We start from the raw sequence: 17,427 nt of genomic DNA on the forward strand, positions 1-17,427 counted from the left end.
TTTGTTGAAGGGATGCCGGATTGATCCCCGTTGGGGACACCCCCTTTTTGGTTTTATTTTAAATGAGTGCTTCCAGGAGATGCTTGCATCTCCCACCCACCCCAACAAGAATTTGCAAAAGGTAGAAAGAATAAGCAGCTAAGAGACGGGATCGATGGCCTTTAGAAAGCTGCAGAGACACAGGGGGGTAAATACAGGTGGGGTCATAGATTGGCTGACTGACAGATGGTGGGGGGCAACAGGCAGTATTGACCTTGCCGAGCCCCCCCCCCCCCACCCTTTGGATAGAAGGTGTGATAAATCAGGGAAAGTAAATTTTCTGCAGCAGTTGTAATTGTGTAAAATGTTTAGGTTCCTCACATGAGGAGTGCAGTTATGATGTTGTGTCAAGCCTGACATTGCCCAGGTTATCTGAGATTTTAATTTTTATATACATCTTCTGAATTATTATTCAGATAATTAGATTTTAAAGCTATACATTTAACAAAATATATCATCCATAGGCCTGTTTGTGTGTATACTTATATATAATATATACTCACACACTCAACTGAAAAACATGCTGGTGTGTATTTGTAATTAATAATTGTTGGCCACTCTCTCCAGCTTCAAAGATGGTCATTTAAGCAGCGGGTCCCTGTGTGACGCGAGTTTGATGCAGTGTGTCGTGTTTAAACTTTGTGCTCTTGACAAACAAGAGTGACCTTTTAGCAAAAGCCTTGGGAACTAAAGGCAACATCTTGATTAAACCAAAAAAAAATAAAAACACTCGGTTGCGCTTTGAGGAATCATGGGTAGTCAATTGGGGGGTGGGGGTCTGGCAGCTGTTGAGGTGTTTCTGTTCAGATGTTTGAGAATAAACAGAAACACCTCGTGGACCAAGCTTGATGCTTAGCGTGGCCGATAATAGCCGGGTAATTGAATTTAAAATAAGTGTTATTAATCTTATTCGATTGCCTCACAGCTGCTCATGCCCGCAGTCACAGGGAAGCGCGTATTCCGCAGTGGAATGCAGAGATGGGAATGTGTTCTCGGCGTCTCTTGAGGAGTGCTGCCTGCTTCGGAAACGTGCCGGCAAAGCCACGTCCAGGGCGGGGCTGGGGAGGCACGGATCTCGTGTTCCAGGGTGCTGTACGGTGGGCGTGGCTGCTTGATGCAGTGGAAGCTGGGGTCTGTCACCAGTGTATGAGGGAGGAGGACAGCGGCACTGGGATTGGGGGGGGGGGGGGTTTGGAGACGATTTCCTAGCTCTTCCTTTGTGATCTTTGTTTTGCAAAAGCCTCATGAACGACCCACTTGCAGCTGTAAAGTCTCCTTTGGCAGTTAAGCGTCCCAGGGTTGGGAAGGAGGAGGAAATAAAGACCTGCAATAAAACTGTGCAGGATGGTTATTACAGGTGGTGCAGGCAGCTCACAGACTCGGAGGAAGTGCTGAGTGTGAAGACTCATTGTATCTGCCGGGGGCGCGGGGGGGACGTCGGTGGTCCTGGGTCGGGGCGGTTCTCGTCTGGCTTCGGACCCGGTTCTGTTGCGTGTTTTGGCGAAGGCCAGCGTCCCCCTGACCTCCGCGGTCGCTGTTAGAGCACAGCTGGTTTATCCCGCCCTGTCTATGTGTTACTGTCTCAGTTATCGGGCCACACCCTTGTTGTCGGGGGCCAGACTGGTCACCGTAGCTCGGTACCTTCTCCCGCCCAGTTAGGCTGGCTTCCCGTAGCCCCTTGGCCCCCCATCCATCCGCCCGACGACTCCGGGACCCCTGGTGCCGGAGGCTCTGCCCCAGCGCCACTCCCTCTCCATCCCTCCAGCCGGCCTTGCTTAATAAACGCTTCTTAATTAGCCCGTGATTTATAGGCACCGCTGCCACATTTTCATTATTTCCACAAAAAAATCTCAACACAAATTGGACTGTTCAACCTGTCATGTGATTTTCACTTATTTAATGTCGAGTAATTAGTGAGGTTTTGTCTCACGCACGACAGCCTTCATCATGCTGGGAATTTGTCCCTCGAAGGAAGAATACACTACTCTCTCTTTCTCTTCCTCTCTCTTTCTCTCTCTCTCCCGCCCGCCCTCCCCTCTTCTGTTGGCATCTAATTTTTGACGCACGTTGTAGGCTGATTAAGAGCTTCAGCTTGGTGTCACGGCTGGGGCTGGATTGACGGCGCTGCTGCCCGGGTGCCGGGTGCCCGAGGGAGACATTGCCCATCTATGCGCATCTTTTAGTTGCAACCTCTTCCTGTTTCTTAAAGTTTCATCAATTGGTCCCGGGCGCCCGCTGATGCTGACGTGCCTCGATGGCTGGGCCCCCTGCGGTTCGGCGGCCGCGGCGGGGGTGGGCCCGTGCCTCTCTTCTGCCGGGGGCCCCTCCTGGCCTCCTCGTTGCGTACCACTCACCGCAATTTACCCCGCGAGGGCTGGAGTCAATATTCACAATTAATAAGCAATCTGCCCGAGCCCCCGGCATCAGATGGGGAGCAGCATGGAGCAGGTGATGCTCTGCTAAATTCCATTATTGACATCGGTTGTCCTTGTTACTTGGCAGCGCTGCGTTGGTGGGCTTGGGGTGGGGGGGGGGGGCAGACATCGCTAATCTGCCCATTACCCGGAAAATCATGTTCCGAGCTCGGCGGAATGGCCCCGCTGTCCGCGAGTCGTGTCCGCTAGACATCCTGCCCGAATCAGGCCACCGCTGGAGCGGGGCTTTAATTTCCTGCCTGGAGCTGAAACGGAACCACCGACGTCCTCCTGTTAAGAGCCGCCGTCTGTTTCATGGGGAGGGGGGAGGCAGGCAGGGGCACCCGCTGCCGCCTGTGTTCAGAATGTAGAAGAGAGGGTGCGGCGTGGGCCAGTCATCTGAGTAGAGGAGGCTGGGAAATTGTTTTATCGATTTCTCTTTGGTGCGCTCTTGAATTTTTTATTTGATTGTCCTCCAATGAAATTAGACTTTTTATATTGTCGGGGAGGGGGAGTTACTTTGGCCCATCCAATCCATTAGGGAGAAGAGGGTGTGACGTTCAGGGAGGAGGAGGTGTGATGTTTTGAGGGGGGGTGGGATGTGGCGTTTGGGGAGGATGGAGCGTAACGTTCAGGGAGGAGGAGGTGTGATGTTCAAGGGGGATGTGGTGTTCGGGGAGGAGGGGGCATGACGTTCAGGGAGGAGGGGGGTGATCTCTGTATGTTCAGTGGATGTCGGCGGGTGTTGGCTTTGTGTTTCTGTCTTAATGATCACCGTGAGGGAACCTCGTTAATGAGGCGGGGGGCGTGGCAAGGAGACAAACGTGTTCGGTGGGTGTCTGTGGAGCCCATGTGGCCGGGGGGGGGGCAGGAGCACAGAGGGTAACACTGGGCCTGAGCATATGGGCAGGTCCTGCTTGGTCTTGTGGCCCTTCGGGGGACGGTCGGTGGGCGCTGTCTGTCACCATAAATGATGCTGTTACTCACCTGCCAGCTGAAGACGGGTCCCCCGCTTGGGCAGGCGTCCTGTTGTGGCGTATTCCTCTGGCACAGTCAAGTGGGGCTGCGAATTATTCTGCTGAAATAAAAACAAGCCAGCTGTTATTACACTGTATTGACATTCGGAAAGCTGTTTATTAAACAGTATTAATTTGTTTTATTTTCTGAGTCGGCCGTATGCCTTTAAAAAATGCAGTAATTGTGATGAGAACTGGCACAAGGTCAGTGCTTTTTACAAGAACACCCCTCCCACCTCCCGGCATGTGTGTTTATTATCGTCAGTGTGTCATTTATTTGATCAATTGACAAATGGACCCCCCTCCCCCCTAGACAGCCTGACCAGCTGAAATGCCCTTTCCCCCTCTGACACTGGGCCGAGCAGAAGATGGCAGATGGGCTGGTGACATCAGAAAGATGGCAAATTGAAGGCGGCGGTTAGATTACAGTAAGATCCTGTGCCAGACCTATAGAATGTAGATTTGGGCTGTGGGTCTGGGAGCTCAGCAGGGGCAGGCCTGCTCAGAGGGGGCAGGCCTGCTCAGAGGGGGCAGGCCTGAATCACCCTGTAACCTCCTTACGGTGTGTGTCTGGGACGTTCCTGCCCCCCCTCCGAAAGCGAGTGGCACAGCCATCCTCATGGTGATTTATGGGGCCGTCGGCTGTCACGGTGTCTCCCATTCTGGATTAAATTGGGGGGGCTGGGTTGGGGGGTACAGTTCATTTCTGTTGACGTGGCGCCTGCTAATATTTACCCTCGCGATTGTAGATAAGTGGCGACGACATCCCCTTCATTTACAGGGGGTGCCGTGGTGAGGGAGGGCATGTGAACCACAAGGCGGACGGAGGAAGACGCGCCGATCAGAGTCTGCCCGCGGTGTACCGAAGCGAGACTGAATTTTTAGCATGTCCTGCCACCATTATGGACAGGACACCCCCCATATCTCGCATCCCCCAGTGAAGGAGTAAAACCAATTCATAAATTTAGATACTCAATAAATTTTAATGGGCAATTCTGGTGGCCCGTGTTTGATCAGAAGTCTGGCATTATGAATATTATTTTCCGAGCAGTGGCCGTACTCGGTCAGGTGGGTTTGAGAACTCCCCCCCCCCCCCCCCCCCCGGCACTCGCTGGGCCCCAGGGGGAGGGGTGCGATTGGCAGGGCAGTAACTGACTGCTGGACCACAACCCACACCTCCAAGGGATGCCTTCACCCCCCCCCCCCCCCCCCCAAAAAAAAAACATGCCCCCTGCCTTTATTTATTATTTTCATCTGGAAACTTTTGCTCCAAGGGGTTGCGATGCATGAGTAACGCGAGGGGGAGGAGGGGGTATTAAAATGACTGATCAGCATTCCTGCTGCGCTGACACTTTCTGGAAATGGCTGCCAGTTATCTCCTCTCGTTACGGGCGGCAGATAAATGCCCGGCGAGGGATGGGCAGCTGTCTCATTGGCCGGCTGCTCTCAGGGCTCCCTTCCCCCGCCTCCTCCGATGCCCCGGGAGGGCTCTACAAGCGGGGGGGCGCTGCGTCAGATGGGAGGTGGGGCCTGCTGCTTGGTACCCCGGTCACCGCACCGCACCCTAATTGGCCATACCGGGGCCCGGGCATCACCGCTTCACGCTCGGTGTCCTGGGGGCCCCGGTTAGGCTCCACTGAGGGCCTCCGTTTCTCACTCGGTGTCCTGGGGGCCCCGATTAGGCTCCGTTTGCATTTTGCCTGACCATCCCTCCTCTGTCCATCACCTCCCTGTGTTTTCTCTCTGTCCTCTGCCGCCCCCCCCCCCCATTGCTGTCACCCCCACCCCAGGCTGCAGGACACGCTTGGTTAGTTTGCTCAGGAAGCCTCTCCTCCTTCAATATGTGCTAAAGCTTGATAATTACAAGCTAATTGCTTTATCTCAGGTTAAAAAAAAACCTTGTTAATCCTCAGTGGTTTTATTGCGAGCTGTGTGTCAGTGTGGCCCCGGTGAATCGCTGTTAAATGCGGAAAAGGTCACCGTGTTCAAACTGCAGCGCCTCGCTTCCTCTGCCAGGGGGAGGGTGTGCTTCCCTGGATCGGCTGGAGGCCCCTTCAGCCTGACTGATCACACCTTCCCCGCTCCAGGCTCCCTCTCCCCTGACTACCCATTGCCGAAGGGCTCCCCCCTGCTTTAAACAGGCCACTAAAGTTTGGTCCCTGTCCATCAGAATTTCTGATTCTTGTGTGCATGTGTGGTGCTTGGGGGGGTCCCTGAGTTTTGAACAGGATTGGGGGTTGGGGTGGGGGGTAGAACCGGCCTTCTCCAGGGCTGGGAAGCAGAACTGGCCCCGGGTCCTGCAATCATGCTGTATTAGGTGTGAATGAGACCCCCAGCTATCGATGTGCCAAGGGCAGAAATATCGGCTGCTTCTGCCCCGGGAATCAGGTTCTGCTTTATTTTATTTACACGTACGTGGTCCTGCATGCCGTTGGGACGCTGTGACCTTGGGATGCCACTCACTGCCCGCCCCTTTAGTGATACAGGATGCAGGTTTGGGTAATAGCAGAATGAGGGTTAGAGCTTCGGTCTTTGGGGAGTGGCGTGATCTGCGTGTTGTTTGGGGACACGCAGCTACACGCCGGAGCAGATGGGAGGGGTGCGACAGCACAGTGTCCTGGCGATGAGACTCCACATGCGGCCGAAACGATAACCATGTGCCTTTATAAAGCGGCGTTCCAGCTGTGGCTGTCCATCTCCGCCAGTGTTTACCGCTTTCCCAGGACGAGGCGGGCTTCCAGGCCCGGTGTCCTCCGTCCTCCTAATCGGGGTGAGCGCATCGCCTGGTTAAATATTTGGAAACTTTGCAGCTGTGCAAATTGATTTATGATGCCAGAGGTTTACTTAAAAAAACATAAATAAATATATGAAGCCTGTAGGGTATTATGTTAAATTAACATTGTATGCATTCTTTTATTTAGAATTGGGAGGGGGGGGTACAATAAAACAAACAGGTGAGAACCTGGGGATGTATCTGTCTGTGTGGGGGCCCTTTACGGATGTGGCAGGGCCGGGGCGCCGGCTGTGGTGTCTCTGGGAGCCTAGGATGTGGTTTGGGGGCTTGGGGGGTGCGCCAGGGGGCTGGCAGATGGGGGCGCAGTCTGCTCACCCCCACTTTCTGGCCAGCAGTGGCTGGGTGTGACCACACACACCTTAAGTCGTGGTAGTTCCGTTGAAATCTTTCGGTCTCTCCTGTTCAGAAAGGTAATCAAGGGTGTTTTTTTGGGTTTAATCCCGATTTCGGAAGCGAGAGCTTGTCGTCTTCCAGCGATACCAGGCGGAGCATGCGCCGTGCAGCGGGCCCCGCTTTCCGAGGACAGAAGGTTCTAGAAGGGCCCTGTCTCCAGCCCGACATCATTGCTAGTCTTGCAGGCAGCGTTTCATCGTGGGGTTATTGCAAATTGAATTACCGGGCTGCACTTGAGAGCCATTTTGGGTCCTGTCAGAAAATTGAAGCGGTGAGAGGGTTGATTTGAGAGGGTCCCCACTGGCCGGCCTCCGCTTTCTGCTGCTCCTTATTAGAACAAACGATTTTCAGACCTTGCAACTGCTGGCAGGACCTGCTTTTCCCTCTAATTGCAGTTTGATTTTTTTTTTTGTCCGTGTGCATTTGTGCACGCACGTACGCACGTGTGTGTGTGTGTGTGTTTGTGTGTGTGTGCCCATGTGCCTGCCTTGAACTGCAGGAGCAGAGCTCTCTTGGGTGTGGCTGGCGGCCGCCGGCGTGTCAGTGGGCCAGGTGGGCCCTGACCGATCCCCCCGCCTTAGGAGCCAGCGTGATCTTTGGGTATGGAGATATCAGAGGGAGTATGTGAGGAAGTGAAGCGCGTGACATGTTTACGGCCGAGCATGCCATGACCGTGTGTTCACAAACTGCACACGTATGCGGGACTTGCCCGGCATTGGTGGCAGCGGTCTGTTCTTGGGGTTGAAGTTAACTCCTCGTGTGCCATCAAGCTGTGGGAGAGGGTCTGTTCGACAGATGGGACGCCCAGCTTGGCACCTCTTTGCTCGTATTTACACAGTGGAACATAGCCCCTGATTAATTACATGATCTCTCTCCCACGACGCTGAGGGTGATGGGGATTGGGTCACCTAGAGGCCGGAGGTCACCAAGGGACACTCAGGGTCCAAGGACTGGGGGGTGACCGCGGCCGCAACCATAGCGAACTGCCTTATATCCGCTTGCAGGGCCGTAAGCGTGCGATGGGGAGGGACGCCAGCTTATCCATCCTGATCCTCATTGACAGCCGGGCCCCGCTTGGCATTCAGAGGCCCCCGCTGGCGTGGCATGTGGTGATACACAGCACCTTCTTACAGTCACGGTGACTGTGTGTGCATGTCATGGGGATTGGGGGGGGGGCCGCGGTAAGTATTGGCTTTAGAACAGAAAGTATCATGTGGCAGAGGCAGGGCAGAGCTCACTTTGGTATCGGACCACTGCAGCGTAAAAGATGAAAAAAGTGAAACGTTTTTAAAAAAAAAATAATAATAAATTATATTAACCCTTTGCTGACATCCCTAATTTCCGGTTACAGCCTTGAAAGAGCACCTCAAACTTTTTGTGCGACGCAGATTCTAAGTGGCATCTAAAATATTAAATTTGTATAATTTATATTTAAATTGAAGCTGAGAAATATGACAGTGGCTGTCTGGCAGTTGTCCCTTTCGGCTGATGTGATCTCGGCGGGGGTTATGTAGGGCCGGGCCAAGGAGGGCGCTCTCCCCCCCCCCCCCCCCCCCGCCGGGGTATGAATGCCCACTGCTGCCCCCGGTGCCGTACTCCAGGTCACTGCGACACGAAACGCCTGATTTATTTATATGTAAAACATCGACATTCATAGCTTTTAGAATTTTAAATAACAGCGAGAATATTGTCATTCTGACCTTATTAAAGATTCAGCATGTGTCGTCAGCGTGGCTCACGTTGGCTGTTCGCTCTGGGTGTCTGTTTTTGTCTTTGCCTGCCGTGGAGCATTAATCTGCCTAACAGTACAGTTATTCTGCATCACCTACTAAAAAGTGTGAAGAAATCAGATGGGCTCTTTCTGCTCCTTCGCCTTTTCCCACCCGAGAAGGCGATGGTGCTTGTGGAGCATAATTAGTGGCAGTCACTTGGGGTGGGGGTGTGTTAGCGGATGAGCCCCTCCTGCTGGAGCTGGTGCTGGCCGTGTTCGCGCTCACCGCCTCCTCGTCGCTGGGGGTCCCTCTTCTGTCCAGCTGGCTGCTTGTTCTCCAGAAGCTGACTGGACTCGCTGGGCTCTCTGCCTCCACATTCGCCTTGTGTTTTCATCTGTTTTTTTCTCTTTTGTGTTTCATAATAGAGTACCACAACACCAGACAGATTTTTTTGTTTTGTTTTGTTTTTTTTTTTTTTATCTGTTTTTGTTTTGCTCAGCATTTGTCTGTCTTTGAATTTAATGATTAATTCTGCATGCGTGGGATCCACAAAGGTGCTCTCTCTCTCTCTCTCTCTCTCTCTCTCACTTGCTTTTGACAACCTGGTGATTGGAATATTAACAACACGACCCGTCTGGTTGCTTGGCTTGCAGGGGTGGGTCTTTGCTTGTTTTGAAAGCGACGGCAATGAATTCAGACAGCAGATTGGCAATGTTTCGATGGGAGGACTTGGGCAGGGGGGTGAGCTTCAGTGTTACATATGCTAAACAGGCTGATTTTGAAGAGTTTTAATACTTTAATCATTTATCAGTTTCTTCCCCCCCCCCCCCCCCCCCGACCAATTCTTTAATGATTTGCTTCTTTAAAATATGCTTTATGTACTTTTAGTCTGTGTGAGACTGATTATTGTTAACAGGAAACACAGGTATTATGCTGATTAGAACATCCTGGTGCATTATGGGAGTGGGGGGCAGGGTGCCAGGGAGTAGGGCGATGACCCTCCGGAAAGGTGGGGGGAGGTTGGGGCTCCCCCGGCGGACGCTTCCGGAGTGATGGAGCATTGATTTCGGATTGGTAATGAAGGTCTCATGCTCCCCAGAGAGGCCTGCGGGGCATGCTGGATTTGGGGGGCCTCGCCACAGAGACCTCGCTGAGGCCAAGATCAGATCATATTGGTTGGGGAGGAGGTTTCCAGACCGCTCGGAATTTGGATCCTCCTACTGCCTTGGGGGATGAGGCTCTGGGGTGCGTCCCACACCTGCATCCCGGGTGTTCCCCTTATTGCTGCTGCGTACTGCCTGTTTGATTAAAAACACCGGGAGCCTGACCTCCACAGCTCCAACCACCTTCAAAGAAGCATCAAGCACATCCACGTCTCCAAGGTCATCGGACAGCCCGCTCGTAGCAAAACACACAGCAGTTACCTAAGGCGCTATATGTTTTATTCATTCAAACGATAACAAAGACAGGACCGCCTTTCTCGCATGGCCTGATATCTGCGCTGCCGCGTGTTGTCATTGGCATGGGGGGGGTTGGCCAAACTTTAATTCCGCTTGTATTTTTCTTCTCCTCCCATTCGTGTCTGTGCTCGTAACATTAGACGTTTTGGAAAGATTCTCTGAGTCCCCGTCAGACAGCTTTGGTTATTGTGTCCTAGGTTCCTGCACCGTTAGACCTTATTTATCCTATTTTTACTTATCTTCGCCTTTCGGTTTATCGGCAGGGCGACTTAATCTGAGGTTGGAGCAGGGAGCAGTGCTGAGGATGCAGTGTGCCACACGTGGGGAATAACTGTGCCCTCTCTCCCCTCTTCCCACTTTCCCACAGGTGACTGACAAGTCGGTGCAGGCCTTCGCGGAGCACTGTCCGCAGCTGCAGTTCGTGGGCTTCATGGGCTGCTCGGTCACCTCTCTGGGCGTCATCCACCTTACCAGGGTGAGTGAGGGGCAGGCCTGGGGGTGGAGGTGGGCGAAGCAGTGGCAGGGCGGAGCTTTGAGGCTGGGTGTGTGGATGCTGCCGTGGGCGGAGCCTTTAACCTGGGTGTATGGTAGGTGAGTGGGGGGAGCCTTGTGCCTTGGTGTATAGGGATGTGGGTGGGGCAGCATTTGCCTGGCAGGAGGGAAGGTGAGAGGATGTGGTCAGCAGAATGTTGTGGTTCCTTGCTGCTGTCCCTGTTAGCCATCTGTTCCTGTCTTGGTGTACAGTTCATGCAAGCACTTCATTATTTACTCATTTTTAATCAAAACTTGACTTTTGGCAAGCAATCTTTTGGAAATCAGTCCCTTGAGGGTTCTGTGTGGGATTATTTTCACAATATGGTCTTCAGATGTGCTTTAAAAGAATGGCAGAGATATTAGACTGATAATTGCGTGAGCAGGAAAATCCGGTGCACACAAGGGATTGGTTTTGACACTCCCGCAGTAATGGGGCACAAGGAAGTGATTTTAGGAATGGTGTGCTCTCCACATTTGAACCGTGTGCTTTTTCAAGCTGTCATACTGTTGTGACTTCGTGAAGCTGTCATACTGTTGTGATTTGTGTTTAAAGAAGATTTTGGCTTTCCGAGGGGGGTGGGGGGAATGTCTCCACAAGCTCAGGAACATGAAGCCTTTGGAATGGAGAAGTCGGACACTGTTTTCTTTGGAGTTTAGGAGAACGCATCCTTCCCCTGGCCGTCACTTTGACAGGGACTCTGAACTCTGATCTACCCTGGGCGTCGCTGCTGACCTGCCGGTCTGTTTTCCCATCTCTCAGTCGGCTAGCGGGCCCCCATCTATCACCCCCCTGCGGTCGCTGTACCCCCTAATCCACCCCTGATCTAGGGCTGAGGCCCTGCTGTCGGGCTGGTAAAATTACAGTTTCTAGTGTTGGCCTGGTTTTTTTCGTAATGAGTTATTATGATTTTTATTTGCTAATTAATTTTCTCGAGAGACTCTTTGGCCCTAAGTGACTCTTGCATGTTACTTTAGTGCTTCATGCAGCTGGATTGGTCTTGGCGAGCGAGAGGTTAAGTGCTTTGCTGATGGGTGAGATGCAGTTCCTCCCCTGTGACTTTTTTTTTTAACCTGCTGCCTTCCTGGCATCTTTACCATCTGCTTTCTTACTTCGCATGGAAAGAGTGCTGGCCCGCCTTCCTGCCCCCCCCCCCCCCTTCAGAGTTACGGAGGCCGGCTTCAGACCCCTCCATCAAACTCCTCTGCCAAACTTCCCTCTTTCCTTGGCTCGCCATTTCTCCTTCTCATGAGAATGAGTTTAGTTCCAGACTCTATAAAACGCTGTCAATTTTATGGAATGCCCGGCAGTCTGGAGAGACCCTCCCATCACCCTGTTAATAAATACCAGCAAGACTAAGAAGTTTCCTTGAAGATTCCGAAGACCTGAAACTTTTTTTTACCAAAATTTCTGTGAGTTCTGAAACATTCTCCTGAAGGTTCTAGAGTCCTAAAACTTTTTTTGCCAAGTATTTGAGTTCTGTGAGTTTGAGTTCTGAAACATTCTCCTGAAGGTTCTAGAGTCCTAAAACTTTTTTTGCCAAGTATTTGAGTTCTGTGAGTTTGAGTTCTGAAAGATTCTCCTGAAGGTTCTAGAGTCCTAAAACTTTTTTTGCCAAAAGTTCTTGAGTTCTGAAACGTTCTCTAGAGTCCTAAAACTTCCTCTTAATAGCTTTAGAGTCCTAAAACCTTCTTCCAAAAGTGCTCCGTTCCCCATCTTCTTGCATATTCCCTTCGTGGGTTCCTGAGTGGTGGCCTAGAGTCTGCCCTCTCAGGAGTTACTCTCGCTACTTAGCAAAGTTTAAAGTTTAAATCTCATTAAGGTGTAATGGACTGAATCCAGAGATGTTAGGGCAGAAGAGGACCCTGCTGTTTCCTTATTACCATGCTAATGAAGGGCTCGCCGTTAGAGATATCCCCACCACACGGCGCCAGATTACACAGATTACGTTTGCCGCTAAATTAAAAATAAGATAACCTTGATTTTTCATAAAATTTACCGTTATGGACGTTCCGTAGGCCGTGCGTCACGTTCTTGAGTCGGGTGAGTCGATCGATCAGCAGCTGAGTGTCCTGGCCGGTGCAGCTTGAATTTGGATAATAAATTGACCCCTAAAACTGTTCCGCTGACCAGCTGGGGCCTTTCGTCTGACCTTTGGCGAGTCTCTCTGCACATAAGCCACAGTGTGAGCTCAGCGGCTGGGTTACAGGGCTACGGACTCTCCTGGCACACGCGTCTGCAATGGGTCACACCATCGTTGCTGAGGAATTCCTGGGTGATGTTTGCTGTTTACTGAGCAGTTGGATGGGGGGGGGGGGGATGGGGGCGTTGGGACGTGGAGCAAGAATAAACAGACATGAGTGGTTTGTATATCGGAGGGGAGCAAACCTGGGAACTTCCAGAGTGAGATGAAGGTGTTCGGCATGACCAAGGCACTGATGAAGTGTAGCTGAGCCCAAGTGGAGCCCCCATTAGGGGGAGCCCATGCGGTCGCAGGGGCAGAACGCCAGCTCCCCCCCCCCACCCCCCCCCCCCCCCCCATTGCTGTCATTGCAGCTGTGGCCGCTAACGGTAAGGACCTAAGGGCCCTGGAATGATGGTAGGAATTGTGGGATGGAGACGCACTCGAGTTCCGTTTCAGCCTCCCTCGACTCCAAACGATCCCCTGCGTCACGCGCCGCGCCGCTCGAGGGTCTGGTTGTGTGACTGATTCCATCGCCGCCATTTCCATGACAAAACCTGATTCAATGGCGCCGACCGGTGAATCATCCGCGGCGGGCAGATCAGGCATCCTCGCGAAAAGCCCCGATCCGGCCGCGGTGGGAAAAAACCCAAAGCAGCGGCGCAGTTGGCTCCCGGCCGCTCCATCTGCGGGCCCGTCGCTTTACACCGACCGCGCTTTCAGGGACTGCTCGCATCTGATAGGCCTTTATATACCGACACGCGTTTATCAGTGGATGGGGTCGGCGTGCGAATGCGCCGGGGAACTGACAGGGTCTGCGCTTTGTGGGAGCACGTGCTGCTCTCGCGTCACTTCTGCATGACACACGGTCCCCCCGTACTGCTGCCACCGCAGCAGCCAGTCAGGATCGTGGTAGCGCCGTTCAGATGTGGTGGCGTGCATTATTTACGCTGTGTGTGGGTGGATGCCCTTCGTTTTATGCTTATGCATGCCTCTGTGTGAATGTGCTTCTCTGTGACATTTACGCCGGCTGTCTGTCTGTCACGTACGCCACCTTCAGCACGTGCAAATCACCATGGAATCGGAGAAAACCGGCAGCGAGGGATGGGCTGGTCATGGTGATCCGGCGAAACGGGACATGGCTTCCTGATGACCGAACCCCCCCCCCCCCCCCCCCCCTCTCTGCACGCCCACTGTCACACCTGACCGGCGTTTGCCCTCCATGAGCGGGATGCCGACATGGTGTGTGATGCGTAGGGCGGCCGACTGCAATGTGCATCGCTGCTCGGGGGATGCGAAAAATACCCCCCCGCCCCCCGCCCCCCCCCCCCCCCCCCCCACCCGTGCACCTTGTTCATCCCGGCTCACGGACTCTGCTCATATAGATTTTTTAAATTTCCATTATCGCGTCAAATTATAACTGTGTTGAACTGTTGAATTTTTAATATCTGTAGAATTTAATTTTTTGACTCGCTGTTTCCTTTTCCATTATCTGAAGCTTACAGTTACTTTATATTATCTCAAACATTATGAAATGTACATTTAAATCAATTATATTCATTTGAATATAAGATCAAACCTTTAATTACTTTAAGATCTTAAACCTTTAATCAATCACATTCTGCAGTTATTAGTTGTTTGATCTTATTTGCGTCGGCATGTTCCGAGCATTGATGTGTGCGTTCGCGTGTTTAATTAACATGACGGATCGCTGTAATCGGTCACTCCGACAGCCCTGATTTGCATTTCCTGCTCTTGGTGACGCTCGTGTCCCCTCACTGTTCCTGTCACTTTCTCCGTCAATAACTTCAATTGGCAGTTCAACAGAGTTCCATTAGCAAAAGTCCTCTGGTCCTGCTTTTGGCAAACATATATATATATATGGATTTAATACAATATCAACATATCCTGCTCCATTTAGAATATTTCTGTCATTTGGAAACGATTATCTCGAGGCCGGTAACACCAGACCCACTTAGACTTGAATCCAAACTTTACTCGTCACATGTTCTGACGATGGGTTCTGCTTTTAATGTCTTCTCAGGATGTCCTCGTACATCAACCTCTTTTTGGCCACCGCCCTCGTTACTGGATAGCATATTTCTGTGTGACAGTTCTCCATTTTGGTTTTTTTTTGTGTGTAAAGGAAGTTCTGTGAAGTTGTCATGTGCCCCATCATGGCAGTAATGGCCTGCTGTTCCATTCTCCTTTGGGACCAGTGGTTCTGCTCTTAATCTGAGAACGTGTTCGCAGGCAGAGACTGCACAGACGCGGGCCGGGGCAGTTTCCGAAGCGCGGTGGTTCCTGCCAGACGGCTTAGCGCGGCTTTCTTCCGACGACTCCCCCGTCAGATCTGCCTGAATTCATGGAATCGAGCTTGACGTGCGTGCTTCGCTTACTTATGTCATCGGCACGGCTCGACGCCGCACGTGTCCTACAACCCTTGGTGGTTTCCTCCCGCGAGCGGCTCGGGATAGCGGATGCGGGAACGAGGAGGAACGGAAGAGCTAACCCATTAAAAATGCCCGGTCGTTAAGTACAGGTGTGGGATGATTTATTTCCTCCCCTTCCATTAATAGGTCTAAACTCTTTTTATTAGTGGAACATAAAATAAAATGTCTGATTAATCTGGCTTTTTAAGCTCCTGCGTTAAAGGCTTTGGCTTTTAACCTGCTAAATGACGGCCGCCTGCCTTTTCTGCAATAAAATTAGACACAGGACACTGCTGCTCCAGCAAGACGTCTTCTGTAAGACAAAAATAAAATAAAGTGCCACTGTTGTATTTCAGTAAAGCGATCGATTGACATACGCGTCAAAAGCATGTTTTTATTCGCTACACGGACTGAACGCTGTAAGAAATGTTAAGGCTTATGATGGGGGATTTGTCCCGGCACCCCCCCGCACCTGTACTGTATTCTGTCTGACCTTCATCTTCCACCCCTCGCTATCGAGAGAAGGCATGTTTTGATCCTGAAAGAACGGGTCTAGTGGCAGGGGAGGGTAAACTGTACAGCTTGTTTTATTTAGACGCCCAGCAGGACAAAAGGAAAAAAAAACACGCAGAGAAGAGTGGAAGAGAGAAGTGGCGGGCATGTCGGCTCTGGGCTCAGCGACGCGGCTTGGCTCCTGGCTCCTGGCTCCTGGCTCCGCTCTGAGCACCGGCTTGATGGGCGTCAGGGATTCCGGGCTGAGAAAGCATGACACCGCCATGACGGCTGCGGAGCTGGACAAGAGCCAGGAAGTCACGGGTGCAGAACACGTACTGCAGCGCCCCCCCACCCCATGACTGCGTGATAAACTGTCTCTAGGGCATTTTCATGTAAATGGTAAAGGGACCTCTGCCCCCGGCCCCCCATAACCCTGACTGGGATAGAAGGTTGGATGACTGATGGGTATTGTGATGATGGTAGTAGTAGTATCATCATCATCATCATCATCATCGCTGTTCTTATCGGGGGTGGTGCAGTGGTTAGCACTGTCGCCTCACACCCCTGGGACCAGGGTTCGAATCTCTGCTGTGGCTCCATGTGTGTGGAGTTTGCATGTTCTCCCCGTGTTATTGTGGGGTTTCCTCCGAACACTGCCTATGGGTGTCTGTGTGTGAGTGACTGACTGCAGTGTAAGCGTGCCCTGCGACGGGGTGGTGCCCCATTCTGGGTTCCCTGCCTTGTGCCGATAGCCTTCAGGTTAGGCTCAAGACTCCCCGTGATCCTGAGGAGCACAAGTGGTTACAGAAAATCGATAGATGGATGGGCTGTTCTCATCAGCTAAAGCTATCATATAAAATATCTAGTGGAATGTAGTTGTACATTTAAATGTTGCTTAAGACTAAAGTCATTTTTTGTTAACAGAGTTTACCTTGCCCTTAAACACTGAGATTGGTTTGGGATTGGAGTTAAATGTTTAGTCCCTCATCTCTCTCGCCATCCATCTGTTTTCCATACCATTCCTCCTGTATGGGGGTCACAGGAACCTTGGAGCCTATGGCGGCATACACCGGGGCACGTGCCAGCCAATCACAGGACAAGTTAATGACCGCCAGCTCCAGCTGCATTTTCCTACTGCCCTGAGTGCCTCTCAGTCAGATGTATATCCCGTTCGTAATGTAACCGTGGCAACCTGGCAGGCTGCATCCGGTCATTACGGTGGGCACGCCGCTTCTGCACTGCGCCGGATCGCCCGCTGAGAGGCCACGTTTTTGCCAAGTGGAACTTGGAAACCTGCACTCATTTCGACAATCATTTATTTGTGTTTCTGAAAACATTACTCTTATTCTTCGCCCAATGACAGGTGCTTATTTCCTGTACGTTAAACGTCTCTAAATTTAGCTGGAGAACGAGCAGACTTCACCAGCTGTTTCCAAAGGTAGGGGTTGTGGGTGCTCAAAATCGAAAGCCAACAGCTTTGAAAGGTCAGGAAATAATAAATATCAGCGATTACTTTGCAAACGGTAAATATTTACATTGCTGTAGCGTGTGATAGCATTGGGCCGTGGTTCATCAGCTGTGGTGCTGCCTTGCAGGGGTCAAACTAGCCTTAATGGTGGCAGGGGGTCCATAAGACACCCGTCCGCTTCCAGCCAGGTGCCAGCTCTCACGCCAAAAATAATAAGTATTGTTTCCATTATGGATTCAAGACTAAAAACATTTCCCTGTAATTAATTAAAAGCGGAATAAAAACAGTGTGCAGTGGTGGGCCTCTGTTTGTGCTGGGTGTTTGACGGGAGGGTCGCGGCTCCCACTGGCTGCAGAGAGACGCGATCCGCCGCTTTCGTTGTTTTTATGCGCGCGGCGAGTAATTAGACGCATTAGCTGCCAAACGTGTGATGAGAAATTAGCTGTGGGAACAGTGGAAATGAGAAACCTTCTCTGTATATTATTTTAAA

General features: G+C 51.7%; 1 protein-coding gene across 2 annotated transcripts in view; it reads left to right on the forward strand.

Moving 5' to 3' along the window:
• The window catches only part of fbxl17 (F-box and leucine-rich repeat protein 17), a 210,546-nt gene that overhangs the window by 47,150 nt on the left and 145,969 nt on the right, over positions 1-17,427 (forward strand). For both annotated transcript variants that reach the window (XM_023803000.2, XM_072708315.1), the window contains exon 6: positions 10,196-10,303. In XM_023803000.2, coding sequence (XP_023658768.1) covers positions 10,196-10,303 — 108 coding nt within the window. The remainder of the gene's footprint in view (positions 1-10,195; positions 10,304-17,427) is intronic.

This window comes from Paramormyrops kingsleyae, chromosome 2, assembly GCF_048594095.1.
Source record: "Paramormyrops kingsleyae isolate MSU_618 chromosome 2, PKINGS_0.4, whole genome shotgun sequence".
NCBI lineage: Eukaryota > Metazoa > Chordata > Actinopteri > Osteoglossiformes > Mormyridae > Paramormyrops > Paramormyrops kingsleyae.